This window comes from Gastrolobium bilobum, unplaced genomic scaffold, assembly GCF_033153095.1.
Source record: "Gastrolobium bilobum isolate Gb01-03AN ecotype WA unplaced genomic scaffold, APGP_CSIRO_Gbil_v1 utg5629, whole genome shotgun sequence".
Classification (NCBI taxonomy): Eukaryota; Viridiplantae; Streptophyta; class Magnoliopsida; order Fabales; family Fabaceae; genus Gastrolobium; species Gastrolobium bilobum.
In genome coordinates this window covers 17,817-43,041 of record NW_026897402.1, presented here as the reverse complement: position 1 = coordinate 43,041, position 25,225 = coordinate 17,817, and the positions used below count along the sequence as shown (strand labels likewise).

General features: G+C 35.0%; 1 protein-coding gene across 1 annotated transcript; it reads left to right on the top strand.

Moving 5' to 3' along the window:
* The first annotated feature begins 1,498 nt into the window (after window positions 1-1,498).
* Window positions 1,499-4,399, top strand: LOC133306637 (LRR receptor-like serine/threonine-protein kinase GSO1). Its single transcript, XM_061506956.1, has one exon. It carries the CDS (start codon window positions 1,499-1,501, stop codon window positions 4,397-4,399), a length of 2,901 nt encoding a protein of 966 aa, XP_061362940.1.
* Window positions 4,400-25,225: the final 20,826 nt, after the last annotated feature.

Here is a 25,225-nt window from a genome sequence, read left to right as displayed (position 1 = left end):
TCTTCTCCTCTTCTACTCTTTCTTATTATTTCAAATCACGCTTCTCTTCTCTATTTATTTTTCTTCGCTTATTATTTTTATTTTCGTGCTTGATGACTTGTAGGAGAAAAAGTGACTAGAGAAGAGAAGCGTGATTGGTAGCCAAAGAAAAATAATAACAAAATAGAAATTTGAAATAATAAGAAAGAGTAGAAGAGGAGAAGAGAAAACGAGAAATGTTGAGGATTAAGAGTGATTTGGTTTGATTAACCCTATTTATAGCTGAAGTTTTAGGCTCAAATATGGGCTTTGTAGAATTTGTTTTCCTTTTTCCTGAAATTATTTGTTTTCTTTTTTCTTGGTAAGATTTAAGATTATTTTCCTTTTCTTTTTAGTTTTCGTATGGTTCAAAATATCCCTGACTCATGATTGACTTAAGACTGACTCATTCTTATTACTTAAGATATTGCTGAAATAAAATACACATACTAATATTATTTTGTTATTTATTTTATTATTACTATTAATTTTATTATTTTATTAATTTTCTTATTACTATCTTTTATTTTTACTATTTTTCTTGGGGAATTATATTCTACCATTCTTACAATAAGTCCTATCCTCTAAACTTAAAAGTTTGTGCCTCCCTCACAAACAAAAATTAGCAAGCAAAAAAGAATCATGCATAACCAAGCAAACAAGACAACATAGGATATTATGAATTTTAAAATTTAGCAAGCAAACAAAATGACATAGTACACACTATGGATTTAAGGCACAACCCCTTCTATATTTTTCATATTTCTATGTTAAATTTTATAAAAGATAACATATAAGAAATTGTTAGCATAATTAACAAGATCAATACTTCAAAATTAAAGACCATTTAAAAGATAATAAGAAACTCATTTTACTACCCAACTCTCATGATTTTATTTATTTATCTTATTATCTAATTTCTTAAGTTTATTTATTTATTTATTAATCTCTGAGATCTTTGATCTCTTGAGTCAGTATAAAAAATCAAGGGCTCTGATACCATCCTAAATAATAATTAAATGTGAATTTTGGTAATTTCTTTATTATAAGAATATTTTAAAAATTGTTAAAAATTTAGGAATTTACAAAAACAATTATATGTATGAATGTATTTTTAATTTTTTTATATTAAAAAAGAAATGACGAGAGAATTACGTAACTTCATCGTGTCAAAATATCATTATAAATATAACTTATTTGCCATATGTACGTAGGCTGCTTCACTGTAACTATATAAAGTCGGATCTTATATCCTCTCAGTACAACAGTCTCTGAAATTCTTGTTTAATATTTCTTCCTAATTCATTTCCTCTAATGTTCTTGCCACTTTCGTTTCATCCCCTGCTAAACATGATCCTTTCATAATTGTTCTTCTCCATTCCTTTACATGGAATTAGCCTCTCAGAGCATACCCTTTGGACCATTTGATCTGGTGTCTTGATTCTTTATCATGAACCTCATATTTGTTAAACATTCTGCAATGGGTTCTAATTGCATGTGCCATTTCTTTCTACTATCAACTATACTGTATACTGTTTTTGTCACAACTCTAGGGGTTAATACAACAAATTCCTACTGGCTTCTTAGAATTAAATCAGAAATTGTTGATCCATTAGGAGCCCTTAACAACTGGTCTCCAACTACTCATTTATGCAGTTGGAATGGAATAACATGTGCAGTTGATGAGACAAACATTGTAGACTTGGACTTATCTGGTTCAGGAATATCTGGTTCCATTTCAGTTGAGTTGAGTCACCTCATTTCTCTTCAAACACTTGATTTGTCTTCAAATTCCCTCACTGGCTCCATCCCTTCTGAGCTTGGGAAGCTTCAAAATCTAAGGATATTGCTACTGTACTCAAATTATCTCTCTGGTAACATTCCTGCAGAGATAGGTAATTTGATCAAGTTGCAAGTTCTTAGAGTAGGAGATAACATGTTGACTGGTGAAATCACACCTAGTATTGGCAAATTGAACCAGTTGACTGTGTTGGGCCTGGCCAACTGCAACTTAAATGGAAGCATACCTGTTCAGATTGGTAACTTGAAGCATCTAATATCTCTTGATTTACAATTTAACAGTCTTAATGGCCTCATACCAGAAGAGATTCAAGGCTGTGAAGAGCTCCAAAATTTTGCAGCATCAAACAACATGCTTGAAGGTGACATACCCTCCTCTATGGGGTTTCTCAAATCATTGAGAATTCTGAATCTGGCTAATAACAGTTTATCTGGATCAATTCCTATTGCCTTGAGTCATCTCTCAAACTTGACATACCTGAATTTGCTTGGAAACGAATTAAATGGTGAAATTCCTTCAGAGCTTAACAATTTGAGCCAGCTACAGAAGCTTGACTTATCCAAAAACAACCTTTCTGGATCACTAACCATTCTTAATGTCAAATTGCATAATCTTGAAACTCTGGTTCTGTCTGATAATGCTTTAACAGGTAGTATTCCACCTAACTTCTGCTTCAGAGGTTCAAAACTTCAGCAACTGTTCTTGGCTCGAAATAAGCTTTCTGGAAGATTTCCATTGGAGATACTAAACTGCTCCTCAATCCAACAGTTGGACCTTTCTGATAACAGCTTTGAGGGTGAACTTCCATCCAGCCTGGACGAACTAAAGAACCTCACAGATCTTGTTTTCAACAACAACAGCTTCATTGGATCTATACCTCCACAAATTGGAAATATTAGCAGCTTGAAAAGTCTTTTCTTGTTTGGTAACTTCTTCACAGGAAAAATCCCGGTGGAGATTGGAAGGCTTCAGAGATTGAACACTATTTACCTCTATGATAACCAGATGTCAGGACTTATACCAAGAGAGTTAACAAACTGCACAAGCTTAACAGAAATTGACTTCTTTGGAAACCATTTTGCAGGGCCTATTCCAGAGACTATAGGTAAGCTCAAGGACTTAACTGTTCTACATTTAAGGCAAAATGACTTATCAGGTCCAATCCCACCAAGCATGGGGTACTGTAAAAAGCTTCAGTTATTGGCATTAGCAGATAACAAATTGTCAGGTTCCATTCCACCCACATTCAGTTACCTTTCAGAACTTCATACCATTACCCTTTACAACAACTCCTTTGAAGGATCTCTTCCTGATTCACTCTCTCTTCTCAGAAACCTTAAAATCATAAATTTTTCCCACAACAAGTTCAGTGGAAGGATCTTTCCTGTGATAGGTTCAAATTCTCTCACTGTTTTGGACTTGACCAACAACAGCTTCTCAGGTCCAATCCCTTCTATTCTATCCAACTCCAAAGATCTCACCCGTCTCAGACTTGCACACAATTATCTCACAGGAAGCGTTCCTTCAGAATTTGGCCTGCTTACTGAGCTAAACTTTCTTGATTTATCATTCAACAATTTGACAGGAGATGTGCCACCTCAACTCTCAAAATGCAAGAAGATTGAACACCTTCTTCTGAATAACAACAGATTGAGTGGTGAAATGTCTCCATGGTTAGGAAGCTTACAAGAACTTGGTGAGCTAGATCTCTCATTCAATAACTTTCATGGAAAGGTTCCTGCTGAGCTTGGTGATTGCACAAAATTACTCAAGCTTTCTCTCAATCACAACAATCTCTCAGGTGAAATCCCTCAAGAGATAGGAAACCTTACTTCTCTAAATGTCTTCAACTTGCAAAGTAATAGTCTCTCTGGCCTCATTCCCTCAACGATTCAGCAATGCACAAAGTTGTATGAGCTCAGGCTCTCAGAAAACTTTTTGACAGGTTCTATACCAGTTGAGATAGGAGGAATCACTGAGTTGCAAGTAATTTTGGACTTAAGCAGAAACATCTTTTCTGGGGAGATTCCATCATCTCTTGGAAATCTCATGAAGCTAGAAAGACTTGATCTTTCTTTTAATCAACTTGAAGGGCAAGTTCCTCCTTCACTTGGTAAACTTACAAGCTTGCATGTGCTAAATCTCTCAAATAACCATCTTCAAGGCCAGATTCCTTCAACTTTTTCAGAGTTCCCTTTAAACTCCTTCTTGAATAATGACCGTTTGTGTGGCCCACCATTAGTATTGTGCTCAGATGCTATAGGGAAGGATCAAATGCAGCTGTCAAAAACAGAAGTGGTAGCAATCATAGTTGCCATTGTCTTTACTTCAGCAATGATATGCTTAGTAATGTTGTATATAATGTTGAGAATCTGGTGCAATTGGAGAAAAGTAGCTATTTCAAGTGCAGATGGATGTTTAGTTGAGCAGAAGAGAGAAGAGACTGATCAGAAGATAAGAAATGGAGAATACTGGAATTTGAATTCCTTTGGGTTGATTTCTTCACCAGATAAGCAGAATTCAATAATTATTTGTAATCTTAAAATGGATGCAGAAGCCATGGGAAATACCTTAGTCTGATAAAACATTTTTGTATTTGTATCTTTTTTTTAAAATAAAATTCTTGTACATGTTTCTCTTTTTTCATTAGAACGATGTACTTCAAGGCTCTATGCTGCAGTTTTTGCATCTTCAGTTAATGGTGTGTACATGACTAGTCATGTATAGTTTCAGTAATTGTTATTAGAAGAGAGTGGTTTACGTAGAGGTTAAAATAACTATAATGATGTTTAAAAAAATTAAAAAAAAATAACTATAATGACTCATCAAAATCGAGTAGTTTTTTCTTTTCTTTTTTTATTGATTCTAAAGAATAAAGGACAAACCAGTCCACGCATATTCTATATATATATATATATATATATATATATATATATATAGTGATAGAGTTTTATAAGAGTTACGTTGTAGGAAAAATGATTGTGTAATATTATAGAGATTCGTTTTGCGTGTCGTAGTTTTCTTTTTTGATGAAAAAGTGTGGGCCCACAAAATGTTGTGTGTGTAAGAAACTTTCTTGTGTCATATTAAATAATAAATGCAAACCCCATTGTTATATACGGAAAAGAGTTTTGTTATAGTACTTTTAAGATATTTTTTATAATTTTTACAAGGATTTACAAATTTTTTATTTACAAAATCTTATAAACTACACTATGTATTACGGGTAGTACATACTCTTACAAATTACATTATGTATTACGGGTAGTATATACTCCTTGAATATATAAGGAGTATATACTACTCATAATACATAGTGTAGTTTGTAAATAAAATTTTTATAAATATTACCTACCCCTTGTGAAAATACACTAATAAAAAATTTTATATATTGAATATTTTAAAAATACAAATACATTTATTTTTTTAGTAGATAAATAATTTTAAATTTTTCTGGATATATCCATCGGTTCATCATTATCCTACTAATTCAGTTCAAACCAATGTTATTAAATCCGACTTGATTATTGACCTAGTCGAGGTACTGGGTCACTAGTTCAACCGCATGACCCGGTAAATATATGCAAATCTATAATTAAACAAAAAACTATAAATATACTCAAACACCCGTAAAAATATGATATCAATTCCAAATATTCTAATATGCAAAAAAAATAATTCACACATCATTGTCCCACTAAAGATCAAACAAACATATAATGCTTGTGATACTTGTGCTTTAGGTTCAGAAGACGACATATGTAGCTATAAATCAAATCAAAATTTCCTGCATATTGCATAACCAAGATAATATTAGTGTTGTAGGTACATAACCTATGTAAGTCAATAATCAACGAATCATTTAAATATTTCAAAAGAAAATAAACCATTTGTGTGTGAGAGTGAAAAAAGAAATGCATCAATTAATAAGAACAAACCAATTTTTTTTTATGAACCGAGTCGGGTCACCGGTTTTCACCAAAATCAGACCAGTTATATGACCGGTTTATCGGTTCCCGAGTCAACTTGGCCGAGCCGGTACTGGTTTCTTAACATTAGTTCAAATACTGTCGGATCCATTATAGGGGGCGATTCTCCTAAGATCATTTTCTCCATTTTGAGGCTCGAATTCGAGGCCTTTGATTAAGAGGAACAAGTTCCTTACCATTTGAAACAATGATTGTGGTGGGTGGGTGTGTGTGTGCGCGTATATATATATATATATATATATATATATATATATATATAGCCTTTACTTTTCTCCGGTCGCTTGACGTCCGGCAAATAAAGGGAATCATGACCATACAAAGATGGATGAAAGCATTAAATGCGACGAATCATAACCAATCAACAGTGTAAGATTTATTATTGGACATCCAAAGCCGGAGAAATGATTTTACCTACCTACGTATATATATATTTACATTTGTACAACTGTTGTACGTGCAACAATCAAATACTTTCTATATATATATATATATATATATGTTAAAATATTAAATTTGGGGAATCATAAATAACCATACAAAAGAGAAAAACATTAAATGTGGGGAATCATAATCATACACATGTCACTGTTGTACGTAAAATGGCTGTAAAAATAATTTTATCACACAAACACACACACATATATATAACTAACCAGTATCGTATACATTATGTAAGTATTTTAAAAATAGGTAAAATTTAAAAAATATAAATTAAAAGAAAAAATGTTTAACATTACAAGGGAAATAAGTGAAATTAGTTTAGATGAATTTAAAAAAAGAGATTAAAATAAAAATTGTTTGAAATTATAAAGAATATATGCATAACTTATTTAAAAAGAATTTTTTTTGGAAACTGATCCTAATTACTTCTTTGAGGCGAATCAGAATCTTTCGGTATCCCCACGGGTTCGACTCTTTGAGCCGCCTATGAGACTAATCCAGAGTTCGGGTGCGAGTCCAAAGATTACGGTACTTATGCCACTCCCCAGATGGTGTTGGTGAGATTCGAACCGAGGTCCTCTCTCACCACTCAGTCCCCATGCTACCAACTAAGCCACCACACTTGGGTTATTTAAAAAGAATTTGAATTTGAATTTGAATTTTAAAAGAATAAAAGTTAAGAATGAATTATTATCCACTTTCAATGGACTGTATTCTTTTTTCGTTTTTCTTTTTTTGGTATCCAGCAATAGAGTGTATTCTATTTAACACATAGAGATTGATTAATCAAAAATATTTGACACTTGATACAACAAATATTTACATAATTTTATACAAGAAAATTTTAAGATTTGATTAAGTAATAAATGGAAAATAAACGGATGAATAAGGAATTGATAGAGAATTAATTAAACAAATTGAGAAATTTTCGAAGAGATTTTAATTCTAATGATAAGAAAAAGAAATAGAGAAGTCTAGAATGAATTGATAGTATTAAACGTTGAAAAAGAGAAAAGTACAAGAAGAAACGTGATTTTCAATTAAACAAAAATCGGTATTTGATGCAAAAGAATAGTACATAAAGAAATCAATTCACTTCCAGATATAAAATACATTACTTTCATAGACCTCACGTAGAGCTAGGTGGGAGTTGTAGTAAATGTGCCTTCCATATAATTAGATGTGAAAATGGGTTAAGTTGCACGTTAAAAAAAACCTATAACTTTAACTTATTTTTTACCTGTTTTAATTTATTTTAATATATTTAGGGAAAATACTACTCTCATTTTACATCAGATAATTATCTTATGTCATCTCACTTCGAAAATCTCACCCACTCTTATTTTCTTTTCTTTTTTATCCTTTAATAGTGGTCTCCATGTGGCTTCTTTCTGTAACATGAGAGAACTACTTTAATGTAAAATAAAAATAGCATTATGAGGCAGGATATTCTTACACAGGTGGTGTAAAAGTTAGAAGTCTTAAAGCTACAAATTCATAAAATTTTAGAGTGATGAGTGAAGAGAGAGAAACTGGCAAGGAGGCGAGAGATGTTACGGCGAAGGAGGAAGATCTTCTCCATCGTAGCACAAAAAAACCTAAAGGCCCTGCTATGGATGATCACATGGCAGATGAGGATATCCAGGTGAATGTGATTAGCAACGGGGGAAAAAAAAAAAAGGAGGAGTCAAGTGATTCATCTAACAGGAAGTTGGTGTCATATAAAGATTCTCTTCTTGATTTTAATAGAGGACCTCATGCTGCTGATAGCGATGAGGAAGATTGGGTAGAAAAACTACGTAAGGAAGAGGACGAAGAAGAAGGGGATGAGGTCTTTGTTACGGTTGATGGTGAGGAGGATCCTCTTTGCCCAACGTACTCTTTTCCAAAAGCCTTTCATTTAGAAGGTTGCAGACCTTGGAGACAGGCAATGATTGTGAAACTTCTGGGGAAGAAAGTTTGAGTTAGATTCTTACTCAATCGTTTACTGAGAATGTGGAATATCTCAGGAACATACGAGTTCATTGATTTGGAGAATGACTACTTTTTGTTCCGATTTTTCAATAAGAATGATTACTCTCATGTTTTGGAGGATGGTCCTTGGATCATAGCTGATCATTATGTGGTAGTTCAACGGTGGCGTCCATTTTTTAATCCTTATGATGATGAGATCAGAAAGCTGGCAGTTTGGATTCGTATTCCAGGGCTTCCTATTGAATTCTATACCTCTCATCATTTGTGGAATATAGGTAGTATTTTTGGTCGCACATTGAAGATTGATAGGAACTCTATCAGGAAACGTGATTCTGGTGAAGGTGATATTACAGAGAGAGCAAAGTTTGCTAGAATTTGTGTAGAAGTTGATCTTAGGAAAGGCTTTTTGTCCAAATTCTGGATTGCTAATCGTATCTTCCACGTTGGATATGAGGGTCTCCACTTAGTTTGTTTTGCTCTTGGAAAGTATGGGCATAGAAGGGATCAGTGTTCCCATAGTAATCTTCAACAAGATATTACGGCTTATTCTCCTGAAGTTTCTGACTCGGTGGTGCATAAGCAGCCGGAAAAAGATTATGTTCCGGCGAAGGAGGAACCGTTTGGGAATTGGATGCTGGTGCAGCGTAACCGTCGTTCAAGGAGCATAGCACAATCAAAGGAGAAATCAAGGAGCATAGCACAATAAAAGGAGGAATCATTACCATCAAGTAGGAGACAAGTTGGTGTTATTAATAATGCAGCGTTACGTAATAAGGCAGTTTCCAATTCTGATCCTAATCACAGACAGGTCATTCAATCAGGTTCAAGATTTCAAGCTATTGCTGAGTTGGCTCAAAAGGAAAATTATATCTTAATTATTTCTGATTCTCCAGTGATTGATTCAATCAGCATTGAATCTGGTCTGACACGAATTAATCATGGGGAATTAATTGCTCATAATGAAGAACCGTTGGTGAAAAAGGATATTCAAATGGAAACAGTTTCTCCATCTGCTAACCTATCCGCGGGCAAGTCGAGAAAAGAGGTCCAAAGTCAATGAGTAAAATTCAAAGAGAACCAAAAGAAGAAAGAAATTGCATCATCTGCTAAAGTTCATCAACTGGTCCAGAATGCTAATATTAGCAAAGACAGATTAAATGCTTCAAAAGGTGCAGAATTTCAAAAGAATAATTTTAAACTTGATTCTCAGAAGAATATGTCGGAGGATTACCAAGATAGACAAATTGTCTTGCACCCTTCTTTATCTAAATTCCAGAGGAAGACGTCTCATGTGGTTAGTGATCAGCAAGAGACTCTTCCTTCTTCTAGTGTCTTGGATAATAGAGGTAAACATGGAAGACCACCAGATGCTCTTATGTTAATGAGGAATTTTTATCAAACTCACAAGGATTCTATCCCTTTGGATAATTTGGACGTTTGGGTGCGACCTCGGTCTATACCAATGCTCTTTCTTAGGGTCGGTTTCTGTTCGGATAAATTTAAGATTGTTTTTATGAATATTTTGATCTGAAATTGTAGAGGGGCTGAGAAAAGGAGTTTTCCGCCTCTGATTCGGGACCTTTCTCATAGATACAATATTAAAGTTATGGCTTTGTTAGAAACCAGATTGAGTGGTGTTATGGCGGATAGAGCTATTCAGCGTCTTGGTTTTTCTGGTCACTTTCATCGTGACGCTGTTGGTTTTTCTGGCGGTATTTGGGTGCTTTGGAACACTGATGAAGTTTCAGTGGATGTTCTTTTTTCTCATCACCAACTAGTTCATACTAAAATTTGTTGGGTAAAAGAAAATAGAGAGGAGTTCATGACTTTTATTTATGCAAGTCCACGAAGACAGGAACGTATTCAGCTGTGGGAAATTATGTCTTCATTGTTTGATCAATCCATGAGGAATGCGGCTTGGGGGATAGCAGGTGATTTTAACACTTATTTGTATGAGTATGAGAAGCTAGGTGGTAATGGGCATAACTGGAATAGCATGAGGGAGTTTCGTGATTGTTTAGATGAATGTAGCTTGTCTGACATTGGCAATCAAAGTCTTATTTTCACTTGGCAAAGAAGAAATCTTCAGGAACGTCTTGATAGGGTTTGCACTAATGATAATTGGAACTTGGTTTTCCCTAACCGTGTGGCTTTCAACTTGCCTTTCTTTGGCTCAGATCATCGACCAATGTTATTATGGGAAGGTCAACCTGCTATTTATCCGAGAGGAGAACGTCCTTTCCGTTTTCTAGCGTCCTGGTTAACAGAGAGCATTTTTCATGAGGTGATTAATGGATGTTGGTCAAACAATGTAAACTGGATGCATGCTATGGAGACATTTCGGATTAATGCTTCGGAATGGCATAGAAATGTTTATAGGATTGCTTTGAAAAGAAAGAATGATTTGCATGCAAGGATTAGAGATATTGATAGATGTCTTAGTTATCAGTACAGTAATAGCCTTGAGATGTTGCAAAAGGATATTTGGAGGGAACTAGACAAGATTTATCTTCAAGAGGAAATCACTTGGTTTTAAAGATCGAAATTGAATTGGTTTGCTCTTGGAGATAGGAACTCGTGTTTCTTTCATTCTGTGACGGTTGCCAGACGTAGGAGGAATCACATAGATACATTGAAAAACTCGGAGGGAGTTTGGATTGGTGATCAGCAGGTTTTAATGGAAATGGTTGTTTCCTTCTTTGAAAATCTGTACACAAAAGATCCATTACCTAAACTGGCTTTTTCAGTTCGTGGCTTTTTTCCAGCTATTGAAGCGCATGCTTTAGACACGATGAGTATTATGCCAAACAGTAAGGAGATCAGAGATGTAGTCTTCTCTTTTGGTCCATACAAGTCTCCTGGGAAGGATGAGCTTAATGTTCTTTTCTTTCAATCTCAGTGGGATAAGATGGGTGAGTAAGTTATCTCTTTTGTGAAAGGTGTGTTCCTTCATCCGGATAATATCAAAGAGGTTAACCAAACTTTGATTTTTCTGATTCTTAAGATTGATGTGCTTGAATTACTTAAGGATTTCAGACCTATTAGCCTTTGTAATGTTATTTACAAGACTGTAACTAAGATTGTGGCTAATAGGCTGAAATCTCATATGGTTCACTTGGTTATGCCTAATCAATGTGGTTTTATTAAGGGTAGACAAGGAGCGAATAATATCATTGTGGTTCAAAAAATCATCCATTCCATGAATAAAAAGAGAGGAGGTAAGGGTCGGATGACTGTCAAAGTTGATTTAGAAAAGGCTTACGACAAGATTTCTTGGGAGTTTCTGAAAGACACGCTTGTGGATGTTGGTTTGCCTGAGAATATTATTTCTCTGATCATGTGTTGTGTCTCGTCATGTACAATGAATTTGTTATGGAATGGATCAACTATGACAGAATTTTCTCCTAATCAAGGTCTTCGTCAGGGAGATTCTTTGTCTCCTTATCTTTTCATCCTTTGCATGGAAAGACTTGCTCATTTGATTAATGTAGCAGTTTAGGAGGATGTTTGGAAGCCTATCAGATTGAATAGAAGGGGACCACTGCTTTCCCATCTATTTTTTGCAGATGATCTTCTGCTCTTTACAGAAGCCACAGAAGGGCAAGCTGTTATTATTAATAAGATTCTTGATTGTTTTTGCAAGTGCTCTGGTGAGAAGGTTAGCAAGGAAAAAACAAAAGTCTTCTTCTCCAGAAACGTTAATCATACCCGAGTGCAGAATCTAAGCCAGTTGATGGGCTACTCTCCTACAAATGACTTGGGTAGATACTTGGGTATTCCTCTTCGTCATAGCCGTTTTACAAAGAGTACGTTTGGCTATATCTTAAATCGGATGCAAGCTCGTTTAAATTCCTGGAATCAACGTACTCTTTCCTTGGCAGGAAGATCAACTTTGGCTAGGTCAGTTCTTACTGCAATTCCTCAATATCCTATGCAAACTTGTATTATTCCTAGTGGTACATGTGATCGTATTGAGAGTGTCACTAGAAATTTCATTTGGGGATCAACTTCTGAACGAAGGAAAGCTCACCTGGTTTCTTGGGAGACGGTCTGTTTGCCGAAGAATGTATGGGGGCTTGGTTTTCGTAAAATTAAAGAGAATAATATGGTTTTTATCATGAAGCTAGGTCACCGTATCATGACTGATCGTAATTCGTTATGGGTTCGGGTCCTTCGTAGCAAGTATAAGGTGGAGGATAGGCTCATTCCAAGTATCTCGGCTTCAGCAAATGATTCTGGTTTATGGAAGGCTATTGTTAAGTATTGGCCTCAAACACTAGAGAATTCTCGTATCATTTTAGGTGATGGGGTTCATACGTCTTTTTGGATGGATTCGTGGGTGCCAAGATGTCCTCAACTTGTTTCTCTGGCCGTTCAACCTATTCCTCCTATTATGACTCATTGATCTACGTCTCAATTTGTAACTTGTTATGGTAATTGGGACTGGCCTTTATTCCAGCACCTTCTTCCTACTTCAGTATTATATAAGATTCGTAGTGTGCTCCCTCTTACAGTGGAACCTTCTCCGGACCGTGTTATTTGGGCAGGTAGCCAAGATGGGGTTTTTCAGTGAAATCAGCTTATAACTATCTCATGGGTACCTCGCATTATCATCAGGATAGGATTTGGAAGGTAATTTGGGCTTGGCCTGGTCCTGAACGTATTAGACAATTCTTATGGCTTCTCTACAAAGGTTCTCTTTTAACTAATGTTCGTAGAGTGCATCGTCACATGGTTACAGATGCAGCGTGTCTGAGATGTCATTATAATCTTGAGGATAGTTTACATGCCATTAGAGATTGTCCTGGTGCCAGGGAATTATGGGAGCATTGGGTTCCTTCTGATAATCGTAGTGACTTTTTCTCCATGGATCTTCACCTATGGATTCAAACAAATCTAGGATTAAAAGGTCCGTTTCAAACTGATCGAACTTGGCCTTTGTATTTTGGGGTGATAGCTTGGTGTTTGTGGGGGGAAAGAAATAAAGTGATCTTTGATCAAACTAGCACCTCGAAGCATGGTCTCATTAGGCGCATTACCTACACTTGTGATAATATTCAATTGGCTAATGAAACCCTTATTAAGATTGGTCATCAGGAGCTTAGAAGAGAGGAACGTTTTATTCACTGAAATTTTTCCTCTGAGGGTTATGTTAAACTTAATGTGGATGGTTCCAGCATAGACAGTGGGCAAAGGACTGCTTGTGGTGGAGTCATAAGGGATGCTGTTGGGAACTGGTTAACTGGTTTTACAAAATTTCTTGGGAGTGGTACTTCTACTTCAGCGAAAATTCGGGGGTTCTTGACAGGTATGGATCTGGCTTGGCATAAGGGATTTAGGAGAGTCTTTGTGGAGGGTGACTCCAAGGTGGCCGCTACTTTAAGTCATCCTCTTTCTGCTTTAATCATCCGAGCTCGTAGCATGCTCCAAAGAGACTGAATTATTCAGCTTAGTCATACTTATTGAGAAGGCAATTTTGTTGCTAATTGGCTTGTTACTCATGCAACTCATCAGGATGGTCAGCTGATTGTGCTGGATGTCCCTCCAACGGCTTGTTTGGAATTGCTTCGTAATAACTTGAGGAGAGTTAGTCTCCCAAGATTGTGCCCAGTATAGGGCTTTTTTTGTTGTTGCTTTAGTTTTCATTGTATTTCAAAAAAAAAAAGAGTTAGAAGTCTTACACCTAATTTTGACCATTGATCCACTTGTATCCAATGGCTCACATTACTAAAAAATTAGAGCTCTTAGATATAAGTGGGATCAATGGATAAGATTGAGAATGTAATTTACACTGATATAAATGATCCTGACCCTAGCATTCCCCTTTATTTAGTAAATAAATCCGGCTTAAACTTTTTAAACAGTCTATTTAACTACGTAGGTTAAGATCTCAATCTTTAAAAATGTCTCTTAAGTCTAGTACGCTAACCTAGTTGTTTATTATTTAGAAATATAGTTAAAATTTATGATATTTTAACAATGGGAGAGGTTATACTTACAACATATTTTCGTTTACAACCTCTTACAACCATATTTTAACCGTTGATTTTCGTCAATCAACGGTTATCATTTATTGCGAATTAATAATTAATTAATAAATTTTATTTGCAAAAATCTTAATCGTTGATTGACGAAAATCAACGGTTAAGATATTGCATCACGGTTTTCATCCACTTATTAAGATCTTTATTATGGGCTGTGACCATAGTATTCTTCTAGTTTAATATGTTAGCCCGTGCAAAGCTAAAACCCGTAGTCATAATAAAATAGGCTTTCATTTCACGAAGAAGGATAACACTTTCATTTTTTCCCGTTCTGGACTGGACTTTAGGTTTTACTTTTACAAAGCCCAAATGAGATTTACCAATTAGAGTATTTGCTATTTATAGAAAATAAAAAGTGCTGTATAGATAATGGAATATGCGCTTTATTCCTTTTCAAGGTCATTTATCAATTGTCAAAATTTGGATATTGGATATTTTCGTTCACCTCCTACGTCAAATCGGGTTAGGTTGAAGTTTTCATATATATGAAATCTCGTTGAAGAGAACGCAACCAAGCTGAAGCAGCTCAACAAAGAAAAAGTTTTTGGTATTGAAATAAAAACTGTATGCTTATACTATTTCAAATAGGTTCATGCAAACTTGGAAAAAATCACATGAACCTCTTATTATAAGCAGCTTATAAAGCGCACAAACGTTGCTTTTAAGACTCATAGTCGATCTGTGCAAAATATGGCCGTCATGCCCATTATTTGTCACATGCGGATGGAAGTGTTTTGCACTACTATAAGAAAAGGAAAATAAGATAAGCAGTAAGAAGAAAAAAAAATAATAGAAATGAAAAATAGATCTTAACATATAAAGTTGAACCATAGAGGAACTATCACTTAATTTGCTCAAGTCCTTATTTAGCAAACAAATTAAAATAAATATATAAACAAACTTGTGAAGGAACCAAAATATATATCACTCATTGAAATAATATATATGTCAAGAAACTCATAGATCTACTACCTACAAAGAGAAAACAGAAGCAGAAGATGAGAAGAGAAATGAGGGCTTTTATAGAGGTTCCAAGGCTGTTTTTAGGGCAAACCATTAGTGCAATTGCTACACCACTTGCCAACTTGGTAGGGTAGGGTTACGTACGGGCAACGGGCATCGTTGGTTGAGCTACCGGCAAAATAAAAGAAATGCAAGTTGGGTTGGGAGACATAATTTAATGATCTTGTAGTTCATAGGTTTAAAATATATTTAAATTCGTGGCTGATTTTATTGATATATATGGGTTTTGTTCCTTAAACGAAATTAAAAAATTATAAGACTAACCAAATGGTGGTAGTTGATAATAAAGAAACTGATTACGTTAAAAGAAAAGTACTTCATTTTGATCTTTATATGTTATTTTTAGGAGGGATTTAAATATCTTTTTCTCTGATTCACCATGCATTTCGAATTAGTCTCATAGTCATCTCAAAAAATCAAAACTTGTGAAAATATCAAGAAAAGCCAACTCACCTCAAGTAATTATGATTGGGTTAAAAAAATTATAAAAAAATCTACCTTGAAGCTATATTATATTATATAGCCAACTTGTGTTTTTAATTAATTCCTTGTCTTTTATCTCATAACAAGAATGCATGTAATTAACACGTGTCGGCAATTTATGCTGGCACCATTCTTCACTCCACTGTGTTGTAAAATATTTATAAATTTATGAGGGTTTCCACCGATTCCTTTAAAATAGTTACCTAAACTTAACACCTCTTTAAAGAATATCATTTGAACTGATATATTTTTATTTTTCAATGCTTTTGCTAATTTATGAAAGTAAAAAATAGCTTTTGTAGACAATCATTAAATTACTTAAAGATTGAAGAAACTAGCAGCGTGTAATCAACGCGAAAATCCCACCTTGCATTTTTCTCATGGTAATGTTTCAATTATGTGATTACCCATTAACTGGCAGTGCGGAACCAATGAGAAATCAATGGCACACAAGCAAAGCTTACAAAATTTTGAAAATCAATATGATTATGGCTTCAATGATGTGATTGCCCACGAAAAAATACGTCTTTCGAGCCAAAAGAGCCCTCTCGGCGTGTTTATTTTATGAGTTTGATTTTGTTATTTTAAATGATATAAGTTATGTCATTTTAAAAAAGAGATAGACACAAAAAATGAAAATAATGAGAGATAAAGTGGGTGATTTTTTTTAATTTAAATTAATATTAATTTATGTCTACCTCTCATTTAAAATGACATAATTTTATATCATTTAAACGTCTTATGCCAACAACTATGGAAATTAGAGCTATAATTTTTTTTTATGTCGTGGACCCACTAATTTATGTATATACCAGTGTTTTAAAATCCCGCCCCACCCCCGGGTTGACCCGGGTCAACCCTGACCCCTCCCCTCTGAGGGTTGGGGTCACAAGTTGGACCCTATATGCATATCGACCCCTCTGACCCCCAAAATCCAGCCGGTTTCAGTGACTCCCGGGTCAGAGGGGTCAAAGGGGGTCATTGCATGTTTTTTTTTTTTTAAAAATATTCCATGAAACAACATTGTTTTATTAAAAAATAAAATAAAAATGTTTGCAAATCTAAATCTATTCGTTCTCTTCTCTCCTAGTGACCTAGACGTTTTCAATCTTAACCTCGCTGCCGTGAATCTTCTAGAGAAGATAAGAATTTTACTCATTCAAATGAAATCCTTACGATCGTCGATGGAAAATAAAACTCATTCTTACTTCCTTTAAATTTTCTTTTGTCAGAGACCTTCTCAAAAGAGGCAGAACCAGGTCAGCGTTGTGACCCCATTAGAATATGAATTTTGTACTTTGATATTTTGATACTTTAATTAGGTTGTGTAATACTGACTTGTGGTTGTAATTGGTGAATTATATTAAGTATATTTTGAATCTTTGGGATTGATGGTTTGTTTTTTAATATTTTCATATAGGATATATATATATATATATATATATTTATATTTTTTTAATATATAAAACCGAGTCAACGTGACCCCTCGATTGAACCCGTGACTCCTGACCTCGGCTGGGCCGGATTTTTAAACACTAGTATATACAACAATGTTATAAAAGTTGACCTCGTTATCAAACCGGTCGGAGTGCTGGATTACTGTGTCATTGGTTCAACCGCATGACTCATATATATATATAATCATTTCTATAGCCGCTTTACATATAGCAACGACAAGTGTATGGTTATAATTCTCTACATTTAATGCTTTCATCCTTTGTATGATTACGATTTCCCGCATTTAATGTTTTCAAGTATATATATGGCAAGTATTTGATTGTTGCACGTACAGCAGTTGCAGAAATGTAAACCACATATATATATATATATATTAATTTTTAATCTGAGGATATTGATTATAATTTTTTTATTTTAAATTAAAATAAATATAAACATTTTACTCTAAATAAAAATAAAGTAGCATATATGTGAATAAAAGAAAAAATAATACATGAAAAAAATATGAAAATATAAAAGTCTTCCAACCGATTCAATTCAATATAAAAGCTGCATACGTTATTAATTTTTTTTACAACAACCCTTTCAATTTTTTATGCAATTTAAATGTCCTAATTAATTAATTTATAAAAAATTGATAAAGTCTTCCAATTATATTCTACTTGGGAAAAATCAAAACCATCATTTCCCTTTCTTCACAAAGCTGTACAAATCCCAAAAGAAAAAGCATTTGCATCATCTTCAACTCCTCCACCCTCCCTTTTCCCATTCTTCGCTGCTTCAATATCTTTATTTTACTTTCCTTTACTTTTCTTTTATGGTTGTAGCAAAGGACTGAAAATTCTTGTATTAGTGGTTCAAATCCACTTCTGAGCGAGTCGAATTACATGCATTGGTTCTCGTGTCCCTGCTTCCAAAAGAATAGGCGAGTTCTGTGGTGGATCTAAATCTGTTGTTTTTCTTTTTCTTCTTCTTCATCTGTCATATCGGTGGAGTCTTCTTCTTCTTTTTCTATCACAGATCTTGAAGGATCCAGAACAGATCTGGGTAAAGTTCATCACGGGGTTGGTTTTTTTGACTCGCGAGTCACCAATTTTATAATAATCGGCTAGTTCAAACCGATTTACACTGATTCACTAGCATGTTCGGCTTTGATGTTAACCGGACTGGTTACACCACCGCTTTATCGGTTTTCAATTCGAACTGGTCGTGCCGGTCCGGTTCTTATAACACTAATCTACAATGTTACTTGCTCCTGTAAAAGGAAAAAAAAGCATTTCCCATATATTAAAAAAAACATACCTTGTTATGAGATTTAGGGAGTCACGTGTTATCAGCTGTTGTTAATTAAGGCTGATTTGTTCTGTTTGTTCCCTTCCAACATGATTTAAACGCAGAAACTGTGTCTTAATCTTATTTCAATTTTGTTTTGTTACGTAATTGACCCAAATTTCACTTTGTTTGAGAGAATTCAAGGAGTTTTGCCCATAATTGAAATTTTTGTGATTGTGTTTATTCTTATAAAATATAATAGAATGAATTATATTAAAATGTGTTGGGTTCATGACCCATGATGAACCTGGCCCAAACTAGTGGGTGCCTTAATCTCTTGTTTATGAGTGATGCTTAGATACCGAGTTGTCAGTGTGAGGAGAAAGAAAAAGAAGAAAACACGCAGGAGAAAAGCACAAGCCAGAGACGAAGATTCTCTGAAGAAGAAATCCAGTGTCATCGCTGACGAAGACTATCCTGTAGAGTGGGATTCCATATCCCTTTTACAGATAAAAACACTTGTGCGAGGCACTTTGAGGGTGAAGTCCTCAAGTTATTGAGTCAAAGTGAATCTTGTAATCCCATTATTTGTAGTGGAGTCTTTTTAGACTTGATCCCGTGGTTTTTACTCTTCACATCGAAGAGGTTTTTCAAGTTAAAATTCTTGGTATTCTCTATTCCTCCCTATCTTTGTTTGTTTGATTTTGTTTTACTGTTACTGTTCATTGTCACTTCCGTATGCCAACCTGGAGAAGGCCAGGCTCAGTGACACCATTGATCTGCCTTGATCTAACGTGTAACATCCTCTACTATATTGGCTAATATAAAAATATCACATAAATTTTAAATATTATTTTAAATTAAAAAGTGTAAGATTTTAATGCAGCGGATATAAAAGAAATACTCTTAAAATTTAATTACACATGAAATAGAAGTCGAGTTCATTTTTACATATGAGAAAGACTAATTTACATCATCATCCAATTAAAAAGAAAAAATTTCTTCTCTATCAATCACTCCATAGAAACTCCGAACAATCTTCAAAACCTTTATCCATAGTGTTTCATCCTACTCCAAAGCTACACATACTAGCATACTTACTTTCTAGAAAGGTTAGCATAAAATAAATAAACACGTGAGAAAAATCTCAGTAATATTGGAATTTTCGAACTATAACCAATCTCGTCTTAGCGAAAAATATCATTCTCTCAAAATATATTTATAATAATAAAATAATAATATAAATAACAATCATAAGCCCAGACCTTAGTGGGTTCCCAATAAATATATACCCAAACCTTTGTAGATTTCTGCATACAAATGAACTTGTAATATCTAACTAAAGCTAATTAAATGTCCAATCTTGTGGGTTTTTTGCATGTAAAAAGTTATGTTGCGGCAGAGCTCAAGCCACGATAAGGCGTCTCTTACCCCAGTACCGTCAGATCCCCTTGTCGGACAGTTCACAACAGTCTCTGTCAGTTAAAATTTGCATATTCTTTTAGTAGTTATTTGATACAAAATAATTCTTTAATCTCGTAATCAATCTTTGAGAAGGAATAAACTAATAAATTAATGAAATCCACAAAATTAAATATAGCAAATAAACCAAAATAGTAGAAAAGATTCATAAGAAAATATTTAGACAAAGTAACGACACTTTCTCAACTTTTTAAGAAATAATTCTTAAATACCAACATTAAATATCAAAGAAATAAACATAAGAAAATAAAAATTTACACGCAATATTACTTTCATCTTTTATCTCTCTCACTTTCTACTTCTTTTTGTTTCTTCTTTTTCTTCTTCTTTCTCCTTCCTTTTTCTTTCTCTCGGATTCTTCACTGTTTATGCGTTCTCTCTCTTTCCTCCCTATTTCTTTTATATCTCTCTTTCCTTTCTCTCTTGTTGTTTCCTTCTTTTCTTTTTAGGGTAAACACCCTTTTGATCCTTGGCAATATCCACGAAGTCCTTTTTAGTCCCTGGCAATAAAAAATGACCAAATTGGTCCCTAAAATTAAAAAAAAGGGCCACGTTAGTCCTTCTGTCAACTCCTCCGTCACAGCCAAACTAACGGTGCCCATGTGGCATGTTAGTGTGATGACGGGGCTTGGACGGTTGACACCTTGGATGAGCAAACGACGACGTTTTATGCAAATGGGTTCAGAGCTTTGGAAAGTAAAGCACGACGTCGTTTCTTGTCTTCACAATATTCATCAACACAACTAGATGTTATCGTAGATAGACATCCATATTTCAACTTGCGAGGAACGCCATTGTTTACCTCCGAGGCTTGGTCGAACGGTGAGCATTGTGAAAGACGGTGATTTCTGGTAAGATAATCGAGCGTGGACAGAGAAGGTGGTGGAACGGCTGGGGCTGTGGTGGTTAAGGAAAGTTCGAGTGCACACAGGTTGTCTTACATGCACTAAGGTACGTATTGTCAGAATTCGTTCCATATAAGTGGTCCCCCTCACTACATGTTTTCTTTTTGTTGGATATGGTCCCCCATGTGCGGTCCATTGTCTCCATATTTGGTTAGGGTTTACAATAAACATACCCTTTTATGTCTGTGGTCCCCGTTTGCAAAATTTTATTGGAATTTTTTAGTGCTTTGTGGACCCTGATGTTAGTGCCTGTATTGCATGGAAGTTTTTGTAAAGGTGAAGTTTTTTTGCAATTTATTCCCTGTGTGGTTACACGACAATGTTGAGTTATGTATGAAAATGGCTATTGTTAGTATTGAAGGATGATTGGTTGTTAACGGTGTGAAGTAACTGTCATGTTGTGTGTGTTTTTTTTCAGATGGATGAATATATAGTGATAAAGTATCATCATGGGGGTGTGTTGAAGAGAGATGATAAAAGGGTCCTAACCTATGCAAATGGCAAAGTAGTTGACTTACCTGAGATGGATGCTGACTTTGTGAACCTGCGTGACCTTGATACTCTGTTCAAGGGTTATGGGTATGAGACGTGTAAGCAAATGTTGTGGCTCATGCCAAACGCAACGGATTTAGGCGTAGGTTTAAGGCCTCTGAATACGGACTCTGATATTGTGGAGATGGTTAAGACTGCATTGAGTAATGCTAACTTCATAGAAATTTATTTTGAAGATTGCATTGCAACCCCTATTTATGTTGCACCGGAAGATTGCATTGTTATCCCTGATATTATTGCACCTGCACATGAGGGTGGCAGTGATGGGGAGGAGGATGAGGGTGGCAGTGATGGTGATGAAGATGATAATGGAGATGGTGATGGGTTTTCTACTGACTCAGAAAGAATGACCTAACTGAAGACCAAGGGAGCGGTACAAAGAAAGTCAAAAGGACATATGCAGCGAAGTGTCCTATATGTGGTCAGACTGGACACTACGCAAAGAGTTGTAAGTGACCACCAACTTCCAAAAAAGGTAATAGCCAAGCAAGACCACAATCTGTGAGGATTGGCTCGAACTTAGTATATGAAATCCCATTAAGTCAAGGAGGCCCTTCAGCAGTTGGTAGTTCTCAGCCACATGAAGGCAACTTGAGTGGAGGCATCCCACCTCCTTCAAATCCAGAAGAAGCAAATGCAGTGTTGACTGAAGAGACAATGAAGGCAGCAAGCAGTGGCACTCGAAGCATATTTTTGCACTTCATGACAACACCTGGTTTCAGGCCACCAAGGCCATCCTCAAGAAAATGAGCTGCTGTTGTAGAAGAGCAAGGGAGTAGTGCATGAGCCAACTGACAAGGAGTGCATATAATGTGATTTTTTTGTAAATTCTGGCCATATGTTTTTGGAGGCCTTATATAGTTTAAATGTAATTTTTTTTTTATGCATGGCCATATTGTATTTATAGGCCTTACTTTTGATTCCTGTCAGTTGGTTGTTATTTGTAATGCACTACTAGTTTCTAGTTCTAGGACAATTATGTGTAACTGAATTGTGTCTTCTGGTTGAACAAAGTGGTCAGCACATGTATGTGCCTATTTCTCTATCATGACTGAGTTATGTAATTGTATGACCATCTGTTATGCACTTCTGTGAAGCAATATGACGGTCATGACATTTCTTTTCATTCGTTGCAGTTGGCTATATTCCGGACATGCATGTCATGCACAAAAATATTTAACTGACCTATGTATTTTTAACTGAGTACTGCATTTATTCTTGTTGAACAAACTGGACAGCAAGCATTATCTGATGTAATGCATGTCTGTTTTGTTGATTTGGACTGCACATCAAAAGCATGCAAGTATGTGCCTATTTTTTTCTGCTTGTAGAGGGTGATGAATGTTCCAGCAATGCAGTGTTCCAGCTCTTATGTTCCAGCTGTTCTGTTTTATGTTTTTTAAGTGAGTTATGAAAGTGTAGTTCTTGGACCTCCAAGTCATGTGCTATGCACTTTTGTTTTGTAATCTCGGACTGCAAGTGTTTCAATCCCTCATGTCCTATTTTTCTGTGGTTAGGGACCAATAAGGGCCCCGAGCACATTGTCAGGGACTAAAATGGCCCTCGTGTAATTTGACAGGGACCAAATTGGCTCTCGTGTTTTGGCATGATTAACAAATGTGCATAACAATATGGAACTTCTGTATCAGCTTATGCATCTATATCTGTACATGGATGGTTTGTGATACAATGTAGCAAACTAGCATCCAGTACTGCAGTAGTTGATACACAAAAATATGATACTATACACAAACAGATTCAAACCAGATTCAAACCAGATACAATCTAGCATCCAGTACTGCAATAGTTGATACACAAATATATGATACTATACACAAACAGATTCAAACCAACACAGAATGCTCCATATAATATAACCTTCTTCATTAATTGGTATAACAACAGAACTGATAACTCATTACACATCATTGAAGGAAAAATACATTGGGGTAACTTCTTTTGACTGTTAACACACTAACAAAAAAACATACACATGATGAACACACCTACACAAACAGCACCTAACACCCTAGCTGTCCTACCAACAATTCTAATTTGTTTGTCCATCCTATCTAACTCCTCCACCATCTTCAGGTATAGATCATTCAGTTTTCTTTCCTGCTCATTAAGCTTCATTCCTTGCTCAGTAATCTTCACATCTTTCTCTCTCATCATCATGTCCACATACCTCAACTTGAAATTAATTTCAGCAACATCCAACTCCACACTGTGAATTCTTGCTTCTTCCAGCTCCACACTGTGAATTCGTGCTCTACTTTCCAAAGCTCCGAACCCATTTGCACAAAACGTCGTCGTTTGCTCATCCAAGGTGTCAACCGTCCAAGCCCCGTCATCACACTAACGTACCACATGGGCACCGTTAGTTTGGCCGTGACGGAGGAGTTGACAGAAGGACTAACATGGCCCCTTTTTTTTGTAATTTTAGGGACCAATTTGGTTCTTTTTTATTGCCAGGGACTAAAAAGGACTTCATGGATATTGTCAAGGACCAAAAAGGGTGTTTACTCTTCTTTTTATTTTTTCTTTCTTATTTCTCTGGGTTCTTTTCTTTCTATCTCTGCCTCTGTTTCTTTCTTTCCTTCTTACTCTCTGTTTCTCCTTCTTTTCTTTTGTTCCCTTTCTAAGTTTTCCGTTAAGTGATCACACACACACACACACACACATATATATATACACACACGTTACATAATTCAAATTACGTTGTCTTTTCTTTTGTTCCCTTCTTCTTTTCTTTTGGGTGGCTTCTCTGGGGTAGCTGTAGACAAGCTTATCTAAAGTGGCTGCAGAAATATTTTTTCCATATATATATATATATATATATATATATATATATATATATATATATATATAACATTTTCTCCTTTTAAAAGAGAAACTTTTTCTCCTACTAGTGACTCATAGCATAAGTAGGTCCCACCTTATTTTTTTTCTCTTTTCACTATTTTGTCGACCCCGCTTATACTATGAGTTATTAGTAAGAGAAGAATTAATGTGTTTCTTATGTTACATGAGACAATTTCTCTTATGCAACACATAAAAAAGTGGGTGAGACCCACCTTTTTTCTTTCTCTCTCTTCTTCAAAGTGGGTCCTATTCACTTTTTTGTGTGTTGCATGAGACAAATTATCTCATGCAACATGAGAAAAATCAAACCCATGTATATATATATATATATATATATGTAAATATATGGGTTTTATTATTCTTCTTCAACATAAGATAGGTATCTTATGTTGTAGAGATAAAATGGGTGGGTCTCACCATTACAAGAAAAAAGAAAAAAAAAGGTGAGGTGCGGAAATCGAAGTGAGAGAGTAGGAGAGAAGTAATCTTATGTAAAAAGAGAGTAATATTTCCCTAAATATATATAGGGTTATGTTTATCTCATTTTACATGAGATAAACAACTCTCCTACACACAAAAAAGGGTTGGGTCCCACACTCTTTTTTCTCTCTCCTCTTTCCTGTGGGTCCCACTTATACTTATATTTTTACAGCATGAGGTAATTTTTTTCTACAACATAAGAAAAATATATTCTACATATATATATATATATATAAATAAATAAAGAGAGAGATAGTACAAAAGTTTTACATGTCTGAAATTTAACAAGACACTTCAGTTCTTAAACCTTTTTTTTTTAGTAAATCTTAAACCTTTTTCGATTTGGTAGCAATAACCTTACCCAACAAACACCCAACGTTCTTCTTGGGACAAAAAAAAAAACAACACAACACAACCAAACAACCTTTCTGTATAGCT